Source organism: Ascidiella aspersa, chromosome 7, assembly GCF_963924565.1.
Source record: "Ascidiella aspersa chromosome 7, kaAscAspe10.2, whole genome shotgun sequence".
In the NCBI taxonomy this organism is placed as follows: Eukaryota; Metazoa; Chordata; class Ascidiacea; order Phlebobranchia; family Ascidiidae; genus Ascidiella; species Ascidiella aspersa.
Genome location: NC_139453.1, coordinates 20,473,517 through 20,499,628, shown reverse-complemented (window position 1 = coordinate 20,499,628; position 26,112 = coordinate 20,473,517). Strand labels below are relative to the sequence as shown.

The window sequence follows — 26,112 nt, the reverse complement described above, 5'->3', positions numbered from 1 at the left end:
TATAAAAAGATATACCGTAGTGTAAGTAAAACCAAGTAGCCTAAATCTGTTGAAATGGCTTTCCAGGTCCAAATGCATTTAATAACACTAGGTCGGTTTTACACCACGAAAATCCTCTGTTAAACAATTCTCATTAAATAAACACAGCAAAAAGTAAGTACCTGAGAAAGCAATGGTCAGATCGGTCAGCTGTTCCAGATAATTAATGGCGGTGGCCTTGAGAAGAAAGAGGAGGCACATTCTCGCTCCCAAACGCATCTCGGCTAAGTCTGTTACCGGCTCGGGATTAGCCCCACCCTCTACAACGTCATCTACATACTCGTCCTGATTTCCCAATGACGTGATTACTCGGTAAGTGGTGAGGTTCTCCCTGACTGAAAATAAACGATTTAAATTTGTTTAACCTATGCCGTTATAAAATAGATTCAAACACTATTGGTGTTACAAGGAAAAAGTAAATATGTTTTATTGTCTGGCAAACCTTTACAGCAAACTTGCAACAACCTTGAAAAGTATTCCGAAACATTTACTATATTGTGAAAATATTTTACAAATAAAATAAGGCGTTGATTAAGATACGGTTTAAGCAAAACGAAAGCGCAAATAAAGATTTCTGACTTAAATAGTGTGATTTTGCACTTTCGAATTGGATATTATTTTTTTTTTATTATTTTTTTTTATTTTTTTCGAACGAAATATTTACTTACGTAAATATCTATGAAACTTGACACAGCATACGAGGTAACCAGTTACCAACAAGAGAAAAGCGATCTTGAATCCCAATATAAATTGTTCAGCGATATGTCTTTCAAAGCTTATCCAATAGAAATCTGCAGAGATATATAAAGCGATTTTCCTAATTCTTTACCGCTCATCAAAAACCGATTTTGGACTACGGTTGCAAAAAGAAATATTTTTACATTGAACTTAGGCTATATCAGTATATTCTACTTATGTTTACCTGATGCCAGTATGTTCTTTTTTAGAAAACAGTTGATGAAGACAAAGGTACAAGATGCAAGCATCACAACATTAGCGGTTAGCCATAAAATCAGTAAACCATAGAAGGTCCTTAAAAATATAATGCAAATCAACATTAAATATAAAGAATATGCTATGTATTTTATTAAAACCATATAGTGCGTTATTTGTTAGTAAACTCCCTTAAATTTAAACAGGCGCTTTATATATTTAATTAGTTGCAACATTCCCTTTTTTGTTTTCTAAAAATAAGTATTATAAATTAATTCTATATACATTTCGATTTACTTGTGATTATGTCGACCAATGCAGTTATTGATCCAGGGGCAATGGTGGTCGAATCCAGGGATACACTTGTTGCAGTTCTTGCAATGTTTTGCATTGTGTCTGGGAAAATATTGTTCCAAAGCAAAATATAATTTGATAAAAAAATAGATTGTAAGTCAGCGGAAATGATTAGCAACTTTTAATCGCAAATACAGGTAACCATACTTCTGCTATTACTTACACAAAACAAACGAAGCAGTAACCTCTGGACACCACATGACGATGAGTCGCCGATCGGACAAACTGGGGAATAATTCGATCGCTTTTGTAAATATTTTGCTTTAGGCTGTCAAAAGTTGGGTCCGATGACGTAACGATCACTAACAGGGTGAGGAACGCACCAATGACGACGCTAGCAATCTAAAAAGGAACATTCCATTTTTATTGGACGAATTTGCTTAACTAACTACAAAGTCAAACCATAAATATAACTAAAAGTTTTTCATTTAACTAATCCAGTGTTTCCCAAACTTTTTTTTCTCGCGCACCATTTTGAGCTTTTGTACAGTGTTCATGTACCACCTAAGTAACATCCGACTAGAATATCTCAAACTATAACTATTTTAGCACATAGATAAGAAAATGAGCGTGCAGCTGTATTAAGGTTTAACAAACGTCATTCCAGAAAGACATAAAAGCCATAAATTAAACAGCTGGCTACCCTGCTTGCTGCTTCTATCAGTTAATGAATACTAAACCAGCTAACAATTAGCGCTTTATTATCTTGAGCAAAGTGTTACGTCATAAACGTGTTAAACCTCAAATTAAAGGTAACCAAAACGAAACATTGCAAATTACCCATTCTTAAAGATGTAAAAGTTGAAGTTTTAAAAGTTGAAAGTTAGCGCAAATTTCTACGTATGCTGAAGTTAGTCGCGTACCACCAGAAGGACTCTCGCGTACCACCGGTGGTACGGTACCACAGTTTGGGAAGCACTGAACTAATCAATTATTTGGGAGTCTTGCTGAGCACTGATGCTTTCGAAAACGTAATATTTGTAAGAAATGTTTACTATAAAAAAACATAGGTGCACTTACCGCAGCCAAAATAGTAGCCCACACTCCTTGTATCGATGGAACTTCGACAGCAAACAGCGTCACAATATTAAATATCATGTAGACCCAACAAAGGACCTACAAAAAACACCAACAATACTGCGCTATACAAACGTTTCCTTGATTAACGTAGCCCAATATACCTTTTTACAGAACAGCATATTTATAAATAGTTATATTATTTAACTGGATTTGAATATAGTCTACAATATATTATAAATCTAAATATATATGTGGTCCATGCTTCTACTCAAAGTAACCCATATTTATTACTTACCTGCTGAAATCTAGGGTCACTCCACCCATTTCTGCGGACAGCATTTCGCAAATCAATCATATCTCCGCAATCACTACAAAAACCCATTTTAATGCAAAATGGTAGCGCAATAATGGAAATGAACAATTTAACGTGAAATGTATAATATTTACACGAAATTGCTTCCTTTTCTCTATAGCATTTTCCAAAGGAATTATAATATTTTTCCATTTCTTGGTATCATTGGTTGATAGCATTCATGACCTCATAATCTCGTTTATGAACTCTGACTTGTAACTTGAATAACAGTTTAATGATCTTTTTATCTGTTTTTTTTCTCATTTTGCAACAATATCAGACTTTAATAACATAGTTGAATAAAACTACTGTGTCTGTAATACTGAGGGCCGATTACACAAAATTCGTACAGACTGTCTGCTAGTTTCCGGTAAACTGCATTTATTCTTATTAAACTTATAGACATTTTTCGAGCTTGTAGAAGACCACTTAGTTATAAGTGACTAAACAGTTTAGTGCAATGGTTTAACTTTTTTGACTCGCGGCACACGAAAAAAATAACGATTTCGCGGCACACTTTTAACTAGGGCTACAATGTTTTCAGCACCCAAAAAGAGAACATTTTTCTACCGGCAAGTAAAACGATAGTAGAAGTGTTACGTTTGAGTTTGATGATGTTTCACATTCCCCTTGGAAGTTGGGGGCAAAAGTTATAAAAACAACATATCAAATTTATTTATTTTTAATTCAGCCAATGAATACTTTGCGGTTCCCTTAACTTTTGCCAAAAAGGAATGATCATTTTTAACTAGATCGTAAAATTGTTTATACGAAATATAATTGAAATTATATACAACCGTCAGGATGTTTGAAACTGATCCAACTAATAGGCTGTCTCTTTCTTAGCACCATTGTGGCTGCATCGAAGAAAAAATGCCTTCAACATTTGCATTATGGGCCACAATGCTAAAGTAAAATTGCGCAATCTTTAACAGTTCACTAAACACTTCTACGGTTATGGAATTCTGGAAATGTTACAATGACACTGATAGTAGGCTAGGCCTACAAAACTCACACCTTTGCTTTATTAATAGGCAATTTTTCTGGCGCAATGTTTGCAATAACATTTAAGAGGATAGGGCTGGTCGGGCAATTTGTTGGAAAACCTTTTTTAAACAAGTAATTTTACAGTATTCGCCTAAAAGTCTTGTTGAAAGTAAGCAACTAACACGAAATGCGAAAAAAGAGGGCATTTGGGCATTTTTGAGCGTCCTCGAAGCAACATCTGGCAAAGCAAAACGTATATTAAAGAGATGTTTATCACAGAATAAATATTATTTGCTAAAGTACAGTAAACATTGCATGCTTTTGGGTGCTTTAATTTGAATGGATTCCTGTAGTCCATACTCCTTCTCCCGCAAATTTTACACTTTTATACCTAAAGCGTTATTATTGTTTCCAATTTATGTTGCGTTATTCATATCAGTGTTCAAAATCGTTGAAATACGCGAAGAGAGGCAGTGCCAAGCTGTGCCTCTCTTCAGATTACAAAAGTTCTATGTACTGCATTATGAGTGCTTTTTTCTTTCCCAATTCTCTCGGAAAACATGATAAACGATTTAGCTAGGATTTGAGTTTGAGGCATACCTCAAATGTGACATCCCAGCTATGAAGCATTTCTACATTGACTTCTTGCAGTGTAAAGGATTGTTTTTTATATAAAATTTAACTAAAATGGAGGAAAATTTACACTTTCCATCAATCTAAAGTTAGAGTCATAAATAAAGGCAAATCTGTTTCCCATTTAAAAGGTTTGCATCAGACGACTGGACAAAAAATAACACGCAACTAAGAGATTGGTAAAAAAAAAGAGTGGATGTGACTGTAATAGGCTCAGCCAGGGGGCCACAGAGGGCATGACCCCCTAAAAATTTATAAATATTGTGTACTCTAAATAATATTTGTTTTGCAGTACCACAAAAGTCGATTAAAGGCATGCCAGAACTTTAATTGTCATGCCCTGTTACGTCATAAACGATTTAGTTATTATTAAATTCGCTATAGGCTACTTATTGGTGTAGTTTTACTTTTTAGTCATTTTGTTTTTGCTCTCTGAATGATTTTTTGGTATTGCGCTAAAACTCAGTAAATTGCTGCTCGAAACGGTTTGCTAGCGTATTTATTTGTGTTCGATACGCAGTTCATACAATGGCAAAAGCTAAACAACAAAAGTTTAAACTTTTTGCCCAGACCCCACCTTCCTAAATTTTTGGCTGGCAACGCTACCGGTGGCTGTTCTTTAAAAATATCGCCTTTTATACTTTCCCTGTTTCTTATTTTTATTTTTGTAATAAACATGAAAGTGTGGGGCGCAGCCACAATGAAAGAATGTAAACATCAAACATTCTATAAACATTTTTTCATTGTGGCTGCGCCCCACAAAAGCATGCCGCTAATTTTTTTATTTTTATGAGTACGATACCGTTTTTGTGATTGTTAAAGAAAAGCGTGGCTTGAAAAAATTAGTGCCTCACCATCTAGGAACGTCACCGCACGTCACTGTAAAAGACTACATATGGTAGGCCTACTATAGCTTTTATATTAGGTTTGCATTGTGTTGTTTTTTTTAGTGACTGACGATGCCAATTTTTGAGGCGAAATAGATTCCTCGTTTAACTTTTCATTGAGTAACATTGATTTAGAGTTTTAGACACAAGCGACTTAAGAAGTTTTGTCATTAGAAAGGATAAATCAAAAAAACACTTTTTTCTACCGTACATATGTTCCACATTGTAATGCAAGTTGTTTTTCGTAAATATTTTTTTTTAAATAATTTTTACGCTATTATGGCGTTGTTTCACGTTTTAGGTCAAAAGATGGCAACTTTTTAGAGCATGGGTCGGCAACCTTGTTAACAAATAATTGCGTTATTAAAATGTTAAAACAACTGTAAATCAGGCGGGCCTCGGATATTTTTTGCACTTAAAGACGTGTTTAATTACATTTAAGGAGGCAGTAAAATGTTGGCAAATAGCGCGAAATAAACGTCTGTGTGGTTTAAAATTCGAGTCCACACGTCGTTATCCAAACTGCTAATAAAAAGTGTAATAAAATCTAATTTGAAGAAGCGCGATAACTTTTAAGGGGAATCTAGTTCAGTATTTGTTTTTTTGGTATACCGGTATTTTCAACTGTTAAAAAATATATGTCCAATTTTTTTAATTTTTTTTTCCGCCACGCACTTGTCAGCCGTTCACACCGCAACGGTAAAGAAGCGCTGATCTCGATCAAAGCACAACATTAAAACGAAAACAAACAATACATATAAAAATCATTCGCGTAAAGCGCAAAAATATTTGCGCAATTGCTTAGTTAAAATAATCAAATAGTATGTGAAATGGACTCGTGTCTAATTTGTCAAATATATCTTGTTATATCTCTTCGATTGCTGGCAAGTTTGGCCGCCAAATGGAAATTGTAAAGGTGAAATATTATATGGTGGAATATTTTCCAACCATGTATTGTGAGTGAATGAATTATACCACACCCCCATAAGTGGATTGCTGAATATCCACGTTATTTTAGTTACGTAAATTGGTGAAATACAGGTTGTACAGTCCGGGCCGGACTCGGGACTCGACAAAATCGCACATTTGATCGGAGTCGGACTCGGGTTTAATTTTTTGTGCTGGAGTCGGACTCGGGACTCGGTTCGGGTTATTTTTAACCGACTCCGCAGCCCTGGACTGTAAATTGTGGAAACACACAGTATGTTAGTTAGAGCTGGATGGAAACACACAATAAGACTCACAAAGCAACAACATTTTAACCAGAATATTCTATATTAACCATAGCATTAAGACTAACGACATCGAGCCAAATACGCAGAAATAACCACGACAGAATGATATCTAAAATTGTCTGAATAAGACCTAAATCTGTCGGATTAAGTCCAAAATGTAACGGAATAATATCTAACTAGAAAAAATAACTCCCAAAACGGTAGGGACAGGAAATGGGACGGTTGGGGCAAACATTTTTGGCATCGGCCGTTTTGGTATGGAGGTTTGGGCGCCCTAGTTTCAAAAGAGCCGCTGTTTTGATGCCGGAGTGTTTGTCTCTGTTTGGGGTTGGATAAAAGGTTGCAAAGACCTGATTCTGGACATTTGGGTCTTGTTCCGATGAACTTCGATTCAAACGCTATTACGACCATTAGGTATAAGACCTATTTTTTTATGCCGACATTAATGTTGTTCTAATTTTGGTCCTATGACTGGATCCCGCTAGATATGTTGATTATTACTATTTCTCTTTCTCAGCCAATAGGATTTCAATGAAAGGGCTACCCGAATCCAGTCATATTGTTCAGTGTTTATAGATAGAAAATAGTAAGTCAAGTATTGGAATATGTGACTTAAATACATCAATTTTGAATTCCAGAGTTTAGATTAAACAAATCTTTCGAAGGTTAAATCATACCATATTAATAACACCAACGGCCAACGCCCTCATAAAACCCAATACATTTTTGGTAGCCCATAACATCTAAGTGGCCTAAATAATATCCAAATCCGCAGGGAATGAGTATTTATGACGATTCGGCGCCGCCTCCGTACGTGGCATTGGCTGTTGTTGTGTTGACGTAGGCCTACATGCTCCATGTTTTAAACGGCGGCTTTTGGGGACGGTGTTTTGACACGGGACTGTTTGCCCTCGATAGAGGTTTGGGTAGGGTAGGGATGGAATTTTGGTTCAGAGTGGATTTTTTGGGGGAGTAAGTGGTGACGTTATGAGGGCTTTGGATTGACGCAAAACATTGTTTAAGTCCTATGTTTTAGGTCTTATTCCGACTTTTAGCTATTTCGAACTGTGTTTTATTCCGACGTTAATGGTTAATTTAGATCTTATTGTTGGAATTCACTTTCAGTTGCTAATTCTAAATTAATATAGAATTTTTGCATAATTTTTTCATTTCCTCGCGGCGCACCAGGCCACCTTCCACGGCGCACCGGTTGAGAAACGCTGGCTTATAGCAATGAGATTATAACAATGAGGAAAAACTCTCACTTTTTCTTTTGCCTTTAAGCAATGCATTCTACTTTCGAAAGCCGCCACGGTCTGATTCACAATAAGAAAAACAGCCTGTTATAAAAATGTACGCTTTTGGCGTAATCTGTTGTTTAATGACCCCTAGTCCTAATTTAAACCGTTTTCTGTTTACAAAATTGAGTTGGTAGGACAGGCAAGGTTATCACAAGTTGCGTTAAACTTTCTTGGGACCCTACTGTACTTTTTTGAAAGGTGTATTACTGTTAAAATGTACGCGATTGAGCTATGTCGTTGATTTCGGGGCTTTTTCCATTTGGTACGTAGAAAGTAACGCAAAAAACGGTCTACAAAAGCCGCATAACGCAACGAACATTGTTATTTTATTATTAATCATAATGCTCGACCAACCCAAACTCAAACCCGCACAGTAACCCAAATAATGTGCGTTGCGGTTTGTGGTATTTGTTGACTTTTTTGCGTTACTTTCTACGTACCAATTCGATGGAGCGCCTTGGTTTCCACTTCTAGGCGTTAAGATTTATGTGAGGAATTGCCTAATAAATTAAATTAACACCACTTAGTTTGTTGTAAATCTCAAGGTGCCGAACTCATTAAACTTAATTATATGGTGGTGTTAATTGTTAACTTCTTAATGTAAATGATATTGGTATTTTTCATTGTAGGCTACACTGTACAGAGCCTATTACAGAAAAAGCAACTTTTGGTAAACCAAACCCATAAATGAATTGGCTTTAGTGTACAAATTTTAGAAAAAATTGCAAGCCAGAATTCCAAATTTGATGAGTGTGCCGCAAATTAAAATTATTTTTCGAGGGCGTGGCAAAAAAGTTTGCGAACCACTGCCTTACATTACTATTGGAATACAAATGTATCTATTTCTATACTACTGTTTAAGATCCCAAATTTAGCGGTGGGGTGCAGTGGTGCTATGCAGCTTGCGAAAAATTTTTTGAAGTTAAAAATTTTGTCTGCCCCTTGGTGGTAATTAAGCTTAAAAATTAGTAATTTGCCAGCTTTTCTTACATAAAGTTAGTTGGAATAATATTTGGTTGTATGCCAATTTAATTTAAATAAACAAATTTGCTGTGCTTGGTAAATGGTAAAAGCCATTGCTCATTTAGGAAATGTTCTTCACGCAAATATATCCTTATCCTAAAGAATATGTACTTTCCATACAGTAATTTTTCTTCAGTATGCCAGTGTTCAGTGTGCAAATTAAATTTATGCCGTACTGCTGCTCTAAATAGTCTTCTATATACTTGTTCCAGTGTTACAAATTAAAACACATTGAAATTGATACCGTAAACTGAAAATTAATACCAAATTCTTTGAAAACATCGTTCAAACGAAAATTTTTTGCACCTCAGTTTGCTGTGTGTAATATTTAACTAGCAAATATTATTGGTGGTGTGCTGTTGGTGAGAGTGAAGCAAACAATTAGCATTTCTAAGGAATCAGTAGTTACCAGATGTCACTGAATGCAGTTAATAATTTTGCAAATTATATTATGTTTGATTGCTCACTATTGGAGTATGTTATTATAATGTTAAACTTCTCCACTTGGTTTATTTTTATAGAACTTGCTCATAGTTACTAGCAGGGCTGCGGAGTCGGAGTCGGACTCGGGACTCGGGACTCGACGGAGTCGGTTTGTTTTGCCGGAGTCGGACTCGGGACTCGGGTAAGACCACGTAAAACTACCCGAGTCCCGAGTCCGAGGTGCGCATGCGCAGTATCAAATTTTAAAACTGTTAAGGCGGCAAAATGTAAGTTGTAAAAGTGTAATAGCAAATCGTGAAATATTTTTAAACCATGTAATGCGGGTGGATCAATTATGACATCAATATGAGTGGATTGCAAAAAAATCCACCTTAATTTAGTTGCGTAAATAGGCAAAAATACAGGCTGTAGAGTAGGGCTACCATATTTTCAGCACCTTAAAAGAGGACATTTTCTTGCCTGCAAGTAAAACGAAAGTAGAATTGTTACGTTTGAGAAAAACGTGCCATATCTAAGTATATTGCATTCAGCTTCAAAATTAACACGTCCTTTTCTGAAACACGGATACTTCTGGCGTAGCTCATCAATAAACAGAGTTTTCCTTTTTAACATTATAATGTATAGCTTATATTTTGCTTTTTATTTTATTTTTATTTTTTTCAGCCGTGTCCCCCTTGGTAATTTTCCCGTGCCTTGCGTCCCCCTCTCTACGAAGAGCACTTCGGCATTTTTAATTAAATATCACTGAGACAACTAAAAATAGTGAAGTTTGTCGTCGGTCGAGAAAACGCGAAAAAAATTGGGTTTAATTGGCGCTAAACTGTAAATTCAGAAGGATTTTAGCATTGGACACATAATAAATTGCTCGTGCACGAGTTGATTTTGACAAACGTGTTCACTCCAGGGTTGTAAGGCTGCGATGTCAGCGCAAATAAAAAAGTAAGCGCAAAAATTAAACTTTGCGTTGTCGTGTTTCAAAAGATGTGATAACACAACACAACAACAGCAGCAAAATTGCAAAAACATTATCGATTCGCGCGAAAAAGTTTGAGTGTCCTGTTGCCAGCCTGTTATCCAATTAAATAAAACATGGATAAAAAATAGTTCGACATTTGGCCGGAGTCGGACTCGGGAGTCGGACTCGGGTTTATTTTTTTGGCCGGAGTCGGACTCGGGTTTATTTTAACCGACTCCGCAGCCCTGGTTACTAGTTGAACTATAATAAGAACACATATTCGTTTGTAACTGTGATTCAGCCATTCTGGGAATATGTTGGACATTGCTTAAAGACATATCAACAGTACACTGGGGGAAAAAAAAAAAAGTCAGTCTATTCCTGAAAGATACAACAAACCTCTGGTAAGATTATTGTGACAATGAGATCATAGTGTGAGATCATAATGCAAACCATTACAGAATAGAGTATTTATTTTACTTATAAAAAAAACCTTAAACTGCTAACTGTCCATGGGTAAAGTTTATCTAGTTTAGGGCTACCCAAAGTTTTCAGGCTGTGACCTCTTTTATTATATTAAACTTTTTGACCACCTAGGTTTAACAGTTTAAAAAATAACATTTCTCGATTTCTGCCTTGGCATGCATTTATTGAAGTAATGTGCGTTACATAATTTGACATTAACATACCAAAAGAATTTATTTATTTAAAATATTTTTTTAATTTAGTATGTTACACTGTTTTTCTATTATACAGGTTGGAAAACTGATTGGGAACCTCCACTTGAAAAGTTCTGGTCACAGAATGAGCAGATTATTTAAAGAGTAAAACACAATAAATTCCTTCAAATTTTCCCCTCTTTTACCATTTGTTGTGCTGTAAGCAGCCTATTAACACCAAAACTAAAAAATAATTGAATGTATTACAAGATCCCTACTCTAATAAGTGTTTTACTGTAATGCTAAAATAAACGAAACTGGGGCAATAAAAATAACTTTAAACAATATTGTAAAATTTTGTTTATTGTGGTACTATATAAGCGAACACAAAAAGTTGTACCAAAAGGCTTACTGGTAATAATAAAAAAATGTAAATTCCTCTCCGGCACTTCGGTTTGGAACCACTGGTCTACTCTACAGCAACGCGTTGTACGCTTCCGCAGTCATTAACTGGACGACGTTGGCGCGCCAACGAGTGTGTTACCATATGATATAGTACTTTTGCCTTACAGGATTTTTAAGTGTGTTTACACGAAACTCGGCAATGAAAGTTTGACACTTAATTCAAACATAACTTTTAACCTGTCAGAAATGTCGAACCTTAATATATATAAGCCGGTTGCTCCAAAATTTTAGCTCACCAACATGCAAGTAAAGCCCAGATGTTTACGTTTTACTATTATGCATTAGAGCGGAACGCTGTCGAAAGTAGAACAATGGGCTACGTCACAGTTTGTCCTCATGATTATAATCTCTTTGGCTTATAGTGATAATACTGCACATTCGGTGCACAATGTGCACATTTTTTTTAGCCTCTCTATTGGATCAATGATACAATTATATGGTATTATAGGTACCGGTATTCCTGATGTTTTATCACATATCATGTTTTGTGCACCAAATTCTTTTACGAAAAAAAATTGCTAATATTTTTTTTATATAAACAGCCCAATGGTTATTTTGCTAGGGTATTTACCTTAAAACAATAATTAATTTCAATTTGAGGTTGAACATAACTACTACAATCGCCTGGGTTTGTGCAAATCAGTGGTGGTGTAAGTTAATTTAATCAAGCTAGTAAGGTTTCTATGGTTCATGATGTTACCTCATGTTAAGTGTATGTATAACATAATACACATACTTTTTATTGTTTATCACGCAATTTAAAATGGTAGTTGTTCCTAAGCTTACAAAGTGTTGGTTGGAATTACAAACGGCAAAGCCTCGACATGTGGTTCAGATTGTTAAGAAGTTTTTGCATCACACTTCTACACAGCTGCGATTAGAAAACTACAAGTCCACCGTTCCAAGCTCGGAAGCAGAGCAACTAACGTTGCTTGCCAGCAAGCCTAACAACCCACTCAACTCGAAACGACTAAGGGTTGCAGTTGTTGGTAAACCAAATGCCGGAAAATCAACATTAATTAATGCCCTAACAGGCACGTCACTGCTTCCAACATCAACAAAAATAGATACCACAGTCAACAATACTTTAGCTGTTCTTACCGCAAAGGACACTCAACTGGAATTTTTCGATTCCCCGGGAATTCGAAGTAAAGCCAACTGCAACAAGCATAAACTTAAGTATGAACATTCAAAGCTTCCCGATTTGTGTATGGAAGATGCACATTTGTCAATGGTTGTTGTGGATTTACTCACAAGTGTTGGAAGTGCTGGAAGACTACACGCAGAAACGCTACTTCATCTAATGAAACACAAGCATGTACCCTCAATATTGGTTCTGAACAAGGTTGACAGAATTTACAAACGAATGGATCTTTTACCAATTATCGAAACCATGACAAATGGCATGGTTGATGGAGTGCCCTGTGGCCCTGACAATACTGTAACTGTTGATTCATTACCGTTACCACCCTTGAAAACTGAGGTTGTCAAAACTTTTGAGAATGTCGAACACATAACTGATGTTTCAAAAATACGTACCGCTCTTCAAAATGAACATAGGATTCTAAAAGAGCTAAAACAGTGTAGTGGGTGGCCAGACTTTAAGCAAGTGTTTATAGTGTCTGCCTTAAAGGGTGAACAACTAGAACAACTGAAAAGTTATTTACTGTCAAAGGCTGTGCCCGAGCAGTGGCGTTTTCACAGTAAGGTTCAAACAGATCAAAGCCCTTATGAAATTGCAAAAGGTGTTATGCGATCCACCCTTCTTGAAAATCTTGCAGACGAAATGCCCTATATTACAAGTGTTGCAATAGAGGAGTGGAAAGAAGAAAATGGCGTTCTAAACATTTTATTTGTGTTGGGATGCACAAAAGCAAAACAAGAGCAAGTTGTTGAACGGCTGGGAAGAACAATTGTGTTTGGTGTTAAAAAAAGATTGCAAAAAATCTTTGATAAGGACTTCATGATTAATATGATTGTTGAGCGCAATTAAAAAAAAACTAAATTGTCTTATTTGTAAGTTCTAAAATCTGCACTTGAATAAAGAAAAACAGTCATGCTGTAGCCCAGTACAATGTTTATTTGCATTAAATACACAATGGATGTAAAACGCTATAAAAGCAATTCAGTGCTTTTTGTGAATTTTATTGCTTAAAAACAAGCAAACAAAGAATAACGTTCCAACGAAGTTTGAAAACCTAATTTTAATTGTTTGAATTTAGATTGCTTCAACAGCACCACCGGCACACTTTAAATTTACAACAAAATTACAAAAAAAGCTACAATAGCACCTGATAAATATTAAATTGAGTTTGCAACAAAGTTCAATCAGACAACTCATGATTACAACAAAGTAATAAAATAAGTGTAAACTGTTATTTGGTGTGATACTAAAAAGCACCACATTGGTGTTGAGAAATGAAGCCTTATCTTTTCACAAGAATAAAAAAATGGTTTGTCCTATACCTATTAAATTGTTACCAGAAAGTATCTAATTAAGCGGCTATTATCAATACAAAGAAGTTAAATCCGGCTTCAGCCACAAATACCAGGGTTGCCACACCTTTTTAAGAATGAATAGGTTTTTAAACACCTAAATCACTCCACATGTTTTGAATACGGTATATATGCCATGTTCAACACATAACAAATTGTTTACAAATTTGTTTTACTGTGGCACTACTTTTCAAAGACATTTAAATAAGCAAACCAATTAAAATACATTTGAAGGTTCTTTTAAACCTTAGTGGCAACCCTAACAAGCAATAAATTGGCAATAGATGATTCATGGCAATAGCAATGATTTAATGTGCAAATTCAATGGCCTGAACCAAAACATGATCTAATATTAAAACACACAAAAGGTAATGCTAATTACGTTAGTAAGTGATGCTTATTTGGCTCTTGTCAATGGTGGAAGCTTGCTGTGATTGGTCATTATGATCCTGCTCTTGGCTTGCTGATGATGGAACTACCGCTACTTGTGGCGTGCCCGAACCCAGGCCAGGTAAAAAATACTGTGTATGATCTGCAGATAGAACATATGTGGCAGACTGCGGCCTTTCACTGAGTGCTCTTATGCTTTCGGAGGTACTGCTCACACTGACAGAGGATGCAATGTGTTGGCCATCGCCCGACACAACCACTGTATTGGAGCCTATGATCATTTGCTGGGAAAACGGGAGGTCTTTTATTTCTGTTGGTAGGGACGTTTGTTCACTTACAACAGCAACAGCTGATGAGGATGACGTCTGGCTATCTTTTTTCATTTTCCTAGCCTGGCCTGGCAGATGAACACGCATGTGTTTTTCAAGATGCCAGCGTGTGACAAAATACTTGCCACACTGCTTGCACATGTCAGCCTCTCCGGTGTGAATCCGCTCATGCTGGTCCAGGTACCACTTGGTAGCAAAGTGCTTGTCGCAATACCGACAGGCATGTGGCCTCTCCACATTTGCCTGCTGCTGTTGTTGCTGGTGATGGGGAAAGTTTTGCTGTTGATTCTGGTCTTGTTGGATTTGCTGCTGGGGCTGCTGCACCTGTTGATTTTGCGTCTGCACTTGCTGCATGGGTTGCAACTGTGTAATCTGCTGTTGACCCTGAGACATCTGGGTCTGGTGCTGTTGCAAGCTGAGTTGTTGTTGAAGCGCTAGCTGCTGCTGCTGTTGTTGTTGTTGCTGTTGGGAGCCTTGCTGGCCACGAGTACTTGTCTGTAGTTGGTTTGTTTGTTGTGATTGCTGTGGTTTAACCTGTTGCTGCTGTTGTTGTTGTTGCAAATGACTTTGTTGCTGTATCATAGGCAGTTGACCATGAGGTTGAACCAGAGCCTATTAGTAGTAACATATATTAATTTATAACACTAGTTTCGATTTTTTTTAACGTTTTAAATATTGCATAAAATATTAGATCATTAGCTGCTTACTCAATGCTAAGGCTAATTGTATTTACCGACAAAAAATAAGTGGTTTAAAAGGATGTTAAACAATCTTTAAATGAACCCAGCAAATTTAATAAATATAATCATGATAAGTTTTAATACTTTACTTGACTTTTTTATGTAAACTCAATGTTAAACAATAAATTCAGTACTCAAAACTCTACTTACAACAACTAAACAAATGTGAAGTAAACATACCACTTGCGGCAAAGATGCCATGACAGGAGCCATAAGGCTGGTAAGTTGCGCAGAGGAACCAGCTGGTAGCTGCATGTGCTGTCCAGTGACCGTTGCTACAGTTTGGACGTTGGATAGTGTTTGGCTGTCCACGGCATCACAGCGTGTGCTCATCTGCTTGTTGCAAAACTTGCACACATGGAACGGCTGCAAGTGGTGAGGGTCAATCAGCAGCATTGTCTGTACAAATAATATTGGACTTTTTACTAATATACAATTGAAATACTTTTCTCCAAGATCCTTTATTGCTTGCTTAACACTCCCGAAAGCTATACAAGTATTAAAATGATTGATAAAGCAAAAAGGTTTTATAGCCAAGCATTATCCGACTTCCGAACTGTACACAATCCAGCTGGGTTCTCATGTACAAAATGTAAGGTCCAGCCTTATGGCTCCCTCCATTAAATCTTTTCCACAAGTGGAGTAAAACAATGTTAACTTCAGATATGTTTTGATTACAGCCAGTGGTTTTGGTTTAAAAAGGTAAATCTTAATAGTTTAACATAAGTTTATAAAGTCAATTGATGTCCCTGTGTGCAACTTAGCAGTAAAGCGACTTAGAAGTAAAAAAAAGGCTTTATAGTTTGAAATTAGGTTTTCATTGATTTTCATGTATGGGAATTGTGAGTTAAATGATTTATAAAACATTAAGTAATAATTCGACGAATATGTAACTGTTGTACTTCTGGTAATCAAAATTGTGAAAGTTTTCACACTAAACCGAAAGCAAAATAATTAATTAATGACACAGGATTGACATGAAATGCATTAAAAATGATTGGACTGTTAATGTAAAAAGTGAAAAAAATTGTGCCACACCAAATCCTGTCTCAAAAATTTCCGATATGCTAAAACAACAAAAGTATATATCTATTTTGCCATGGTGGATCAGTGTCATTTAATGACATTTAATAGAGTTATTAAAATTTCTAAATTCCAAACATTTTGCTTCAATTTTAGTTTTTTTTTGCCAATGACACTGTAAAGGCAAATATTAACTTGTACCTGCTGAGGCAATAATTGGTGTCCTTGCACAGTTTGTATAGTGTGCTGGTGCTGCACTTGTTGTTGTTGTTGTTGCTGCTGTTGTGTTGCCAAGTTCTGTTGTTGCTGTTGCTGGGTAATTTGTTGTTGCTGCTGCTGCTGCTGTGCCTGTTGCTGTGTTATCTGCTGGCGCTGTGGTGTGTGCTGCTGCAGCTGGTGGGTTTGCGAGGAAAGTGTGAGCGAAATAGGGGGTGACTGTGCAGTGCTGAACATTACCTGAAATGTAAAATCATAAAATTTTTGAAAACTTAAAATGTGGATTTCTGAAAAACAATAATCATCATTTCAAAAACACAAAAAATAAACATGGCGATGAATGTACAATTAGTCATAGACTTAACTTGCAGGTTTCCTAAATTATTTCCATTAATATTAACCCAACCGACCTAAAGGAGCATTGATTTTTTTATTTTGATTTCTACAAACCCCTTTTTTGGAATCAATAAACAATTAAAAACTAGGTGCTAGTTAGTTTGCAATACATCGTGGTTACACCTTTAAAATACCATATGGCTTTTAACTAGGGTTGGGCATTTGACCGGTCAAATAAGATCCGGTCAATTGACCGGTCAAATACTCGTCAAATAGGTCAAATACTATACACACTATCAAAATGCAATTGAAGTTCAAAATAAACCTTGATTTTAACTTTAAATAAATATGTGAACGTTTTGGCTCAAGTACAATGGTTTGTAAACAAAAAACAATAATTTTATGACTATTAATAAGAATTTTTGCAAAACCATGTCCATCTTACAAAGCAAAACCAGTTAAGCCAACAAGTTCATTAACGAAATTTAACAACAAGTAAATGCATCAGTAAAAAAATACTTTTGCGACTATCTGAATTTTCTAAATCATCACCAGGGTCCACTGGAGACAAGGGATTTGGTTCTCCTAAATTTCTAGATCCCGACTAGTATTTCCTTTTATGACAAATGCGATTCATCATATACCTGGATTTATTCTAAACAAAATAAATCTAATTTGCTATTACAAACACTTGTTATTAGCACAGAACATGTGTTTGAATCAGGTAAACCCTGCCACTTTATATTTGAATTCTAAAAGTTACAATCAAGTTTATTAAAAACTCAAATCACAAAAACAAAAATTTACAACATTTGAATCCAATATGAGTATTTGACCAGTTAAATAAAGTGCGGTCAATTGACCGTATTTGACCGGTCAATTGACCGGCTTGCCAACCCTACTTTTAACACATTAATAGTACAAACTTATGAATATACAAATCTCCAAATTTTAAAACTAGATTTTTTTTCAATTATTCACAGTTTTTTTAAATAGTACCGGTACATAAAATTCAATAGAACCGATAAAGTATTTATGAGGGGTTGTTTGATCAAAGCCAACCTGCATTGGTTTTTGCAAATCTTCTGGGTTATGAGTGCTTGTTTGAATCTCCACACCATCTTTGATCCTGGTGCAAATCTTCTCATGACGATGTGCATTGTATTTGGAACTAAAATAGTTCCCACAGAAACGACAATATCTAAATCATAGGCAGAACATAGAAATAATATCAAGAAAAAAACAGAAGAACAATATTGTAGACACCATATCAACTTATTTAATTAACAACTATATATATATATATATATCATCATTCTTATTGTGCAACTTATCCACAATCTTGCAAAAAAATTAGTGTAACGTTACTGTACGTTGATTTAGCCCTTAAGATTACCTCATAATATCTAGGAAAGTTACATTACACACAATGGCTAGCGTGAAATACTATTACCAACTTTTCTGCATAATACATTTCTTAAGGTCCCATTTCAAAGTTTCTCATTTATTCTCAACCAATACATACATTTTTTTAATAATATACAGTACTGCAAATTTAAACATTTATTTTATTACATATTTCATTATAAAACTCTAGTTTAAGTATTAACTTTGCATGAAACTGAACACTGTTTATCATAGAAATGTTACAATCTTTTTTAATGTAAAATTGCAGCAGAAGTATCAACCATTGATTTATCAATAGAGATATATATATATTTTCAAGAGGCATAAAATGTTTTCTGTTATTTGGAGCTACATCTACTTTACTAAAGCACCAGATGGTGACAATCTTGGATGACCATGGTTTAAACTTTTGAATTCAATATTAAGGTATCGCTTTTGGAAATTAGAGAGTTATAAACATTATTGGTTGGCATTTATTTCATTATATACACTTTCAAAATATGACTTAAAAGCAAGAGTAACCTAATAAGTTAGTATATAATGATATGCATGGCGACCATACTGATTGGAAGTATATTACTTTAATAGAGATTGTATATGTCCGATTTGTACAGTTAAAAACTTTGGTCTCTTTCTATTTGGTACATGGAAATTAACACAAAAGAAGGTCTAAATAGCATATACCGCAACGTACATTATTTGGGTTAAGGTGTTGGTTAGCGTTTGGGTGTGGGTGGGTCAAGTATTATTATTTATTATAAATAATAATGCTTGAAACACCCAAACCCAATCCCACACCCTAAACTAAATAATGTGCGCTGCCGTTTTTTGCGTTCATTTCTACATACAAAATGGATGGAGTACTAAAAACTTCCATATATATGAGTGGTTTGCAACCTTTTTGTTTTTGCCTACCCTGATATAGAAGATGGAATTACAGAGCTGTAGCGAATTACCTTTCTGGTTTGCCAATAACCGGGGCTGGGATTGGTACATCAGCAATGGTTCCATTTAGGATGGTTTCTGGTACAACAATTGGATCTCCTGGCTTGTGAAAAAGACGTTCATGCCGGATTACATTCCATTTGGTACTAAAGTCTTTAGCACAATACTTGCAAATATGAAGTCGACGTTGCTGGCCAGAACCCATAGAAGAAGAATGGGGCAAGCCAACTATACCCCTTTGATCCTGTTTTATTTATTTAAAGGCAAAGTTTGTGTAAAACAGTTGTGAAATTTTGATATGTATATTATTTCAATAAAACACTTGTACCTTGCATTTCTTTTGATGTCTATTGAGTGAATCAGCTGATGTGAAAGTTTTTTGACACAAGTGGCACATATACATCTTAGCTGGACTCTCCTTGTTGTGTTGTGGTAACTGCTGCTGCACAACAACCTCTGCCACTGGAGCATTTGTGTTGAGTTTACAGATTTTTTCATGACGATTGACATTGTATCTTAGGAGAAATAATATTAGGCTTAAATGACAAAAAAATCTTAACTAACAAACTAGAAACACTTGGGAGATTAAAGGGTAAATGTAACATTAGAACTACTAAAATGTGTGAAGGTTATTGTTTATGTAAGGTATTTTTTATTATACATTTCTAAATACTTGGAAAACTGTGGTGTGGAAGGTGTTTTGGATAATACAATCTTACTATTACTTAGTTTATCTTAAAAGGAAATTACAGCTTGTGTTTTTACTATATAATAACATAATGCCATAAATCAAGTTTAAGATTAATAACAACAAACTGTCTCAAGGCACTAGTAAATGTAGGTGACATGACAAACAATGCAAATAACAGTTTCCATTAACAAACAATCGACTTAAGTACAGTTGGTGTGAGCTGACCTTGAACTAAATGACTTTTGGCAGTAAGAGCAAGCGTGCGATTTGACGATTGGCGAAGATCGAACTGCGGTGACATTGACCAGTTGACCAGGAGTTGTTACGAGAGGCTGCGCGTTTGGTCTGGGCGAGAGCATCGGTTGGGTGGGAGCTTGGATGTTTAGCGCCGGGACAGTAAGAGGAGCCGACTGGGACACTCCGTGTGACGTCATAGACGGGTTGATACTGACGGTGTAGACTCCGGTGTGGTTGGGCCCGGCTAGCATCATTCCTTAGCAAATTCGTGCCTGCGTAAAAAAGTACAGGCACGCATGAAATTTGTCGGTGTTTTGGCGTTGCGATGTCCCTCGCACAGCGTACGCATGGCAACTCAGGCAAACTCGCGCCTTAATTTTCGTTTGAAAAATTGGACCCACGTGCATCGCGAATGAAGTAAACACTCGCCAGAGCACCCGAAGAGAGGCGCTAATCTCCGAACGAAAACAGAATATTTAAGATGCTCCCCCGACTCGCCCATCAGTTTCCTTTAAACAATGCTCCTTCCTCGCCCGGCCAGCAAGCCAGAACGACAATACTCCCCTCTGTCTGCTGGCTCCTGGCCTCGTTTCTTATCTTGCTAAAAACGATGCCCGCTCGGCGTAGGCGAGCTCATGAGCCAGCCACATCACCGCATACTCATTAGGTACGAGGCAAATCGCTTTACACGCGGACAAGAAATCGTATTCACACACTGCTAACGAACGAAAACTGAAACGTCTTTATTTTTATTTTTTTATACGGTAAAAAATTCGCGGGAGCAATAAAATAAACAATATGTTTAGTTTTCTTTTGCGTTTCCTTAATCAACCATTGGATAAAGTTGGCGTTAAAAATGGAATTTGAGAGCTGCCCAGGGCGAAAGCAAAACCCACCCTATTTTAACAGTTTCTCTCCAACGAGAGCAAGATGGCGCTCGGGCGTTTCCCTCTCTTTTGTGACGATGAGCGCTGCGCGCCCAGCAAAGCTCGTCACACACAACTCGTTTTTTGACTTTTTTACAACTTAGGAAACTGGAAAACAAAGCTAAAAGACTTAAAAAATGTTCTGGGCTAACATACTTGCAATAGATTGTAAATTTTTTTTTATTGCCGGCTGATTTCTTTGTACAACTTCAACTTTCGTTCGAGGCGCAGCAGATCAGCATAAAAAAGAAATACACGAAGGCGCTTCTCTGCAAAAATGGCGCTGACGAGCGCCGGAGAGGAGAAAGAGAGCTGTCACCAATCATGCGTATCAATGTGGCAACCGGCCACTGCATCGTCAATCGCTGCAAATTAAAAATCTAAAATGGTAAAACCAAATTAGGTGACTAGAATGCAAAATAACATTTAGATAAAAAAAACGCACACACTTTTAATTTGTCTTAAACCCTTTTCCAATGTTTTAGTGACTTGAAGCTGTACGAGTTGTTCTATTCACAATAACTATTGTGGGAAAGTCAGCAGATGTCGGTCAACAATTCAAATTTACGATTGGTTGCGCTTAATGACATTTTAAGATAGTGCTTCACCTCTGTAAAATGTTAAGTTTAATGATTTTAATTATTGCGTTCTTCGCTCATGTGCAACAAGCTTTTGGCACTGGAACCTCTTACAGCTTGAAAAATGGCAAATTGATTCAAGACAAAGAGTAAGTGTCACTTAGTTCTTAGCGCACCTGTTAGTTCAAGTACAGCACGCATTGCAATAAAAGTAGGTCGTGCAGTAGATAAGAAAGTAGGTCGTTACTAACGTGGGGTATTCATAGAGTTAAACCGGTACATTGCCTAGAGAAGTTTTATATTTTAGAATGGGTGCAAATTAAATACCAGAATAATGTTAACGCATTTGTAGCTCGTGTTTGATGCAATACAGCGTATTCAATCTCGTTTGCAAAATTCGACAGAAAAGAGTAAAACAACAAAAGGTAACCTAACCTCTTTATATAACCGTAAAATCATTCAACACCGTGGTAAAAAAACGTTTGTATTTTTCAATTTCATAAATTTTGGGATTTAATCACGTTAATGACGTTGTAATTAGTTTTATCGGAAAGACGTATTCTTTGTGTACAATATAGGGCACTCGTATTGGAACACATACTTTGTGTTGTAATGACATAAATCAATGCACTTTAGGTTACTATTTTTAAGTTACTTTATTTCAATCAAACGACATAAAAAAATTGCCTGTTTTCTTTAAATGTTCATTTGGCCGCTGTTTACATACGTGGTCAATATTGGTGGATAAGATACGGAGGGGCTTTTGTAATCTCCTATGGATGGCTCGACCGCAATCACCGTTTACCGTGGTTATTTTTACTTTTATTTAAACTTGCAACGTACTAAAACAAAATCACAGGCATGCTTGAGTGCAGACTTGGAGAACTAGATAATTCTAGTTTTCTAATTCATTGAATTAGAGCAAAATGTGGCTTATTCTAATTCTAGTCTAATTTGTATTTTACAAAAAATGCTACTTTGTCCAACGGCATTTTCAGTCTCTCAGTTCAAAAACAGAATTTTTAAATTTATTTGGAACGACTTGTAGGCTATGTAAATTTTACAGTCTAAAAAGCATGAAAATTAGCACACACATATTTACCATTCACGTTCTTATAAGAATAAATTGCGCTTAAATTAAATTGGTCTTAAAAAATAAATGTGATTCTAGTTCAAATTCTAATTGAAATTTGATTTTTTAGGAATTCGGTAATTCTAATTCTACTCTAATTTGAGAAAACTCAAAACGATCTAATTTTAATTCTAATCTAATCTTAAAAAGCTAAAATAAATCTACTTGTCCAAGTCTGCTTGAGTGCATTGTACGTAATGCCATTGGGTTATTTTCTAAAATTTATCGGCATATAGTTAAAACAAAATATTTAGCTATCATATAGGCCTTTTAAAAAAATAATGAACATGCTAACTGTTGATAAAACTAATTTGTTTGCTATGTAAAAATGCATTTGTATTTCATTTTCCCGTGGTTTTTCGTCTGTCAATTTCATTCGCATCTAGCCGATACCTAATTTTCAGACACCTTCAGAAAGAATTGGGAAATTTAATTGATTTGGCCATTGACAACATCAGTAAAGAACATATGGAATTTTACTTCTTCAGGTAATACAATCACATAAAAAATACATAATCATTTTATTTTTTATTTTTGATAGTATATTAATATAGCTTGCACGATATCAACAAAGACCGAAGTTTAGACGGAAACGAACTATTTATGGCGCTTAGTGAGGCATCTTTTGAGAAAGGGGGCGCGAATTATACACTTTCAACCGCAGAGGAGTATTTAATTGGTAAGTTTTCTGTTTACACAAAAATGACGGTAAACCTTCATCAATTATTTTACTTAGCTCTATTAATTGCTAAATTCGAAAGCGCAAAAATGTTAAACTATTGAAACCTACAAGATTTGTTTAAAATTAACAAAACCTGTTTTAAGTTCCATATACCACACGAAAAAATATTAATTATTATTATTATCATCAAAATATATTTAAAATTATTATAAACTAAAATAGTGAAAGAATTTATTCCAGTGCTTTGGAACATGTTTTACATGCGTTTCACAGACTTCACAGACTTTGTATTGTACAGCAGTAATTAATTTGGCGACACAACTATGACGTATAACTAAAAACAAAACGCAACAATGGATAAACCAAGCTTGAACAAAATATCATTGGTTTATTACACTTGTATTTGGTGCATTATTATTGTTTTTGTAAATGGCCAACTTACATAACAGGGGCGGATCTAGGGGGTGGTGGGGGGTCGATATGGCCATGGCCCCCCCAAACTAAAAAATATGTACATTTTTTTTACTTAATAGGCAGCTTATTTTCGCGGTTCCCTAGGTAGTATGGCCTATTTTCGCCAAAATAAGACATATTTTTAAGTTTTGTAGTGGTGTACGAGCTTATGGCGCCATATAATGAATATTTCAAAAAAATTGTAAAATTCGTACGCTGACCTCGACTATATAATAACTAACTTAAATCCAAGTACAATTAAAAGCTTTTGTGTTGTTAGTGCAAATCTGTATCAGAACCAGCCTGCCAATATACTTCATCCGGCCCGCCGCCCCTTTGACAAATTAGACACGAGTCCATTTTAAATACTTTTTGACTATTTTAAGTGTGTAAATGCGAAAAATTTTCGCGCTTCGCGCTAATGATCTTCATACATCCAGTGTGTTTACGTTTGGATGCTCTTTTTGCATAGAATAGCGCTTCTTTACTGTTGCGCTGTGGAAAGCTGCCAAGTGCGTCGCGGACAAACGGAAAACGTATTCAAACATAATCGACAAATATTTTTTAACCATTTTTTTTAAATGTAACAAAAACAAGAAATTTAAAAGAAATACCGGTATACCAAAAAAATCGCGCTTGCTTCGCTCGCCAAGTTTGCCCCAAATGGTTAACAAACACTAAAATAGATTAACTATAAAATTTATCGCGTTTTCTCAAAAGGCCCACCTGATTCACAATTGTTGAAATAACACAAAATCTCATTTAACATATGTTGTGCGGCCCGCAGAGACCTTTCTGAGTTTGGTTTTGGCCCGCGACTAGTACACAAAGGTTGTCGACCCTTATTGTTTAAGGATTTGAATATAGAGTTTTGCTCATTCCAGCAACCTTATTTGGCAAAAACCAACTACAGTAACTTAAAAATTGAGAGAATTGTCATGAAAGAACCACAGTTGACCGCAGCAGACAACGCTATGGTGTTATTGCGACGTGGCCTCGGCGCTTTTTCGATGGCATGTGCGGTTGCTCTCGCCTTTTCGGGAAAAAGCAAGATGTGTAGACAATAGACATGGTAGCGTCTTTCAGCGATATTCTTCCTACCGGGTCAAACTAGGAAACCGGCCCACTGTAGAGGATAACCTTATTACTTTTTCGTGCTTTTAAAAGTTCTGTTTTTCGCGTTATTTTGCCGGAGTTAGTTTATTCGGCCATCCGATGTTATTTTTACCTCTATTATGACGTCACGCAATGGTATACTTTTGTGACGTCATATCTCAAAACATTGTGACGTCATATCTGAAAAAAATGCATGGCCCTCCCCAAACTGAAATCCTAGATCCGCGCCTGTTACATAATGCTCTGTTGTCTTGGTATCGAAAATTTTTGGACATCCTCAGTGTTAACCAATCAATCTTAATGACAACCATAAACAAAAAAACTTTTTTGCATTGTGTATAGGAGCTGTTGAAAGCATTTTGGAGGAAACCGACACAAATGATGATGGACTTGTTTCATGGATAGAATATTTAGGAAAAACCAGACATTTTGATTTTATAGGCGGCAATGAAAAGTCTAGCGTTCAGACGTAGTAGTTGTGAACACCGAAAATACAATGTTAAAACTGTAAGAAGTCATGGACTTGTGAAAGGCCACAGGCTTTGGTTTACACACAAATATGCAAAAAGCTATACCTCAGTCTGATAGTTTAAGAAGCTCATCGAAAACCATGTTTTAAGAAAGCGCTTACAAAAATATTAAACGTAGCAGTATAAAAAGTTATTATTTTACTGTTTTTAACTTTTCGAAACCAATATAATTATAGCCATATGAACTAAAGTGCAGTCGTCAACCCAACCAATTCAAAGGGCGACACATGGTTGAGAACGACTGTTTAAAAATCACCATGGGTTCCCTGTTTGATTTTATTTGGGGGAAGTCACCGTTAGGAAGTTTTAAGTTGTATGTGCAACATCCTTTACATATATAAATTTCCTAAAAGCATTTCATAAAAATGTATTTATCAGTAATTTATATAAGTACTTAGTTGGGTCTTAGAAAATAAGTCAGGTGAAAACGTTTGAGAAACACTGGTTTAGAGAACACGTGACAATAATAGGAATCACGCTTCACAAAGGCGCCAAAGCATTGTTTTTAATTCCGCCAAATATATATATTTGTAATTTTTTTGGAAAATTCTTGCTAAAAAATAAACGCTTTGGCGTCAATGTTTTCTTGCTTTGATTG

The 26,112-nt window shown here is 35.8% G+C and overlaps 3 protein-coding genes across 3 annotated transcripts; 2 read left to right on the top strand and 1 right to left on the bottom strand.

Annotated features, from left to right (window-relative positions):
* Window positions 1-12,017: 12,017 nt before the first annotated feature.
* LOC146138250 (GTPase Era, mitochondrial-like) lies at window positions 12,018-13,598 on the top strand. Its single transcript, XM_083393282.1, has one exon. It carries the CDS (start codon window positions 12,051-12,053, stop codon window positions 13,278-13,280), a length of 1,230 nt encoding a protein of 409 aa, XP_083249408.1. The 5' UTR covers window positions 12,018-12,050; the 3' UTR covers window positions 13,281-13,598.
* Window positions 13,359-21,263, bottom strand: LOC146138249 (uncharacterized). Its single transcript, XM_083393281.1, has 8 exons — window positions 21,180-21,263; window positions 20,086-20,369; window positions 19,498-19,684; window positions 19,181-19,413; window positions 17,880-18,018; window positions 16,467-16,721; window positions 15,423-15,641; window positions 13,359-15,114 (listed from the first exon to the last, which is right to left on the bottom strand). Exons 2-8 carry the CDS (start codon window positions 20,349-20,351, stop codon window positions 14,167-14,169), a joined length of 2,247 nt encoding a protein of 748 aa, XP_083249407.1. The 5' UTR covers window positions 20,352-20,369; window positions 21,180-21,263; the 3' UTR covers window positions 13,359-14,166.
* A 377-nt stretch (window positions 21,264-21,640) lies between these two features.
* LOC146138248 (multiple coagulation factor deficiency protein 2 homolog) lies at window positions 21,641-25,457 on the top strand. Its single transcript, XM_083394544.1, has 4 exons — window positions 21,641-21,750; window positions 23,138-23,221; window positions 23,288-23,412; window positions 25,327-25,457. The coding sequence occupies exons 1-4, from the start codon at window positions 21,641-21,643 to the stop codon at window positions 25,455-25,457; spliced, it is 450 nt and encodes a 149-aa protein (XP_083250670.1).
* The last annotated feature ends 655 nt before the right edge of the window (window positions 25,458-26,112 follow it).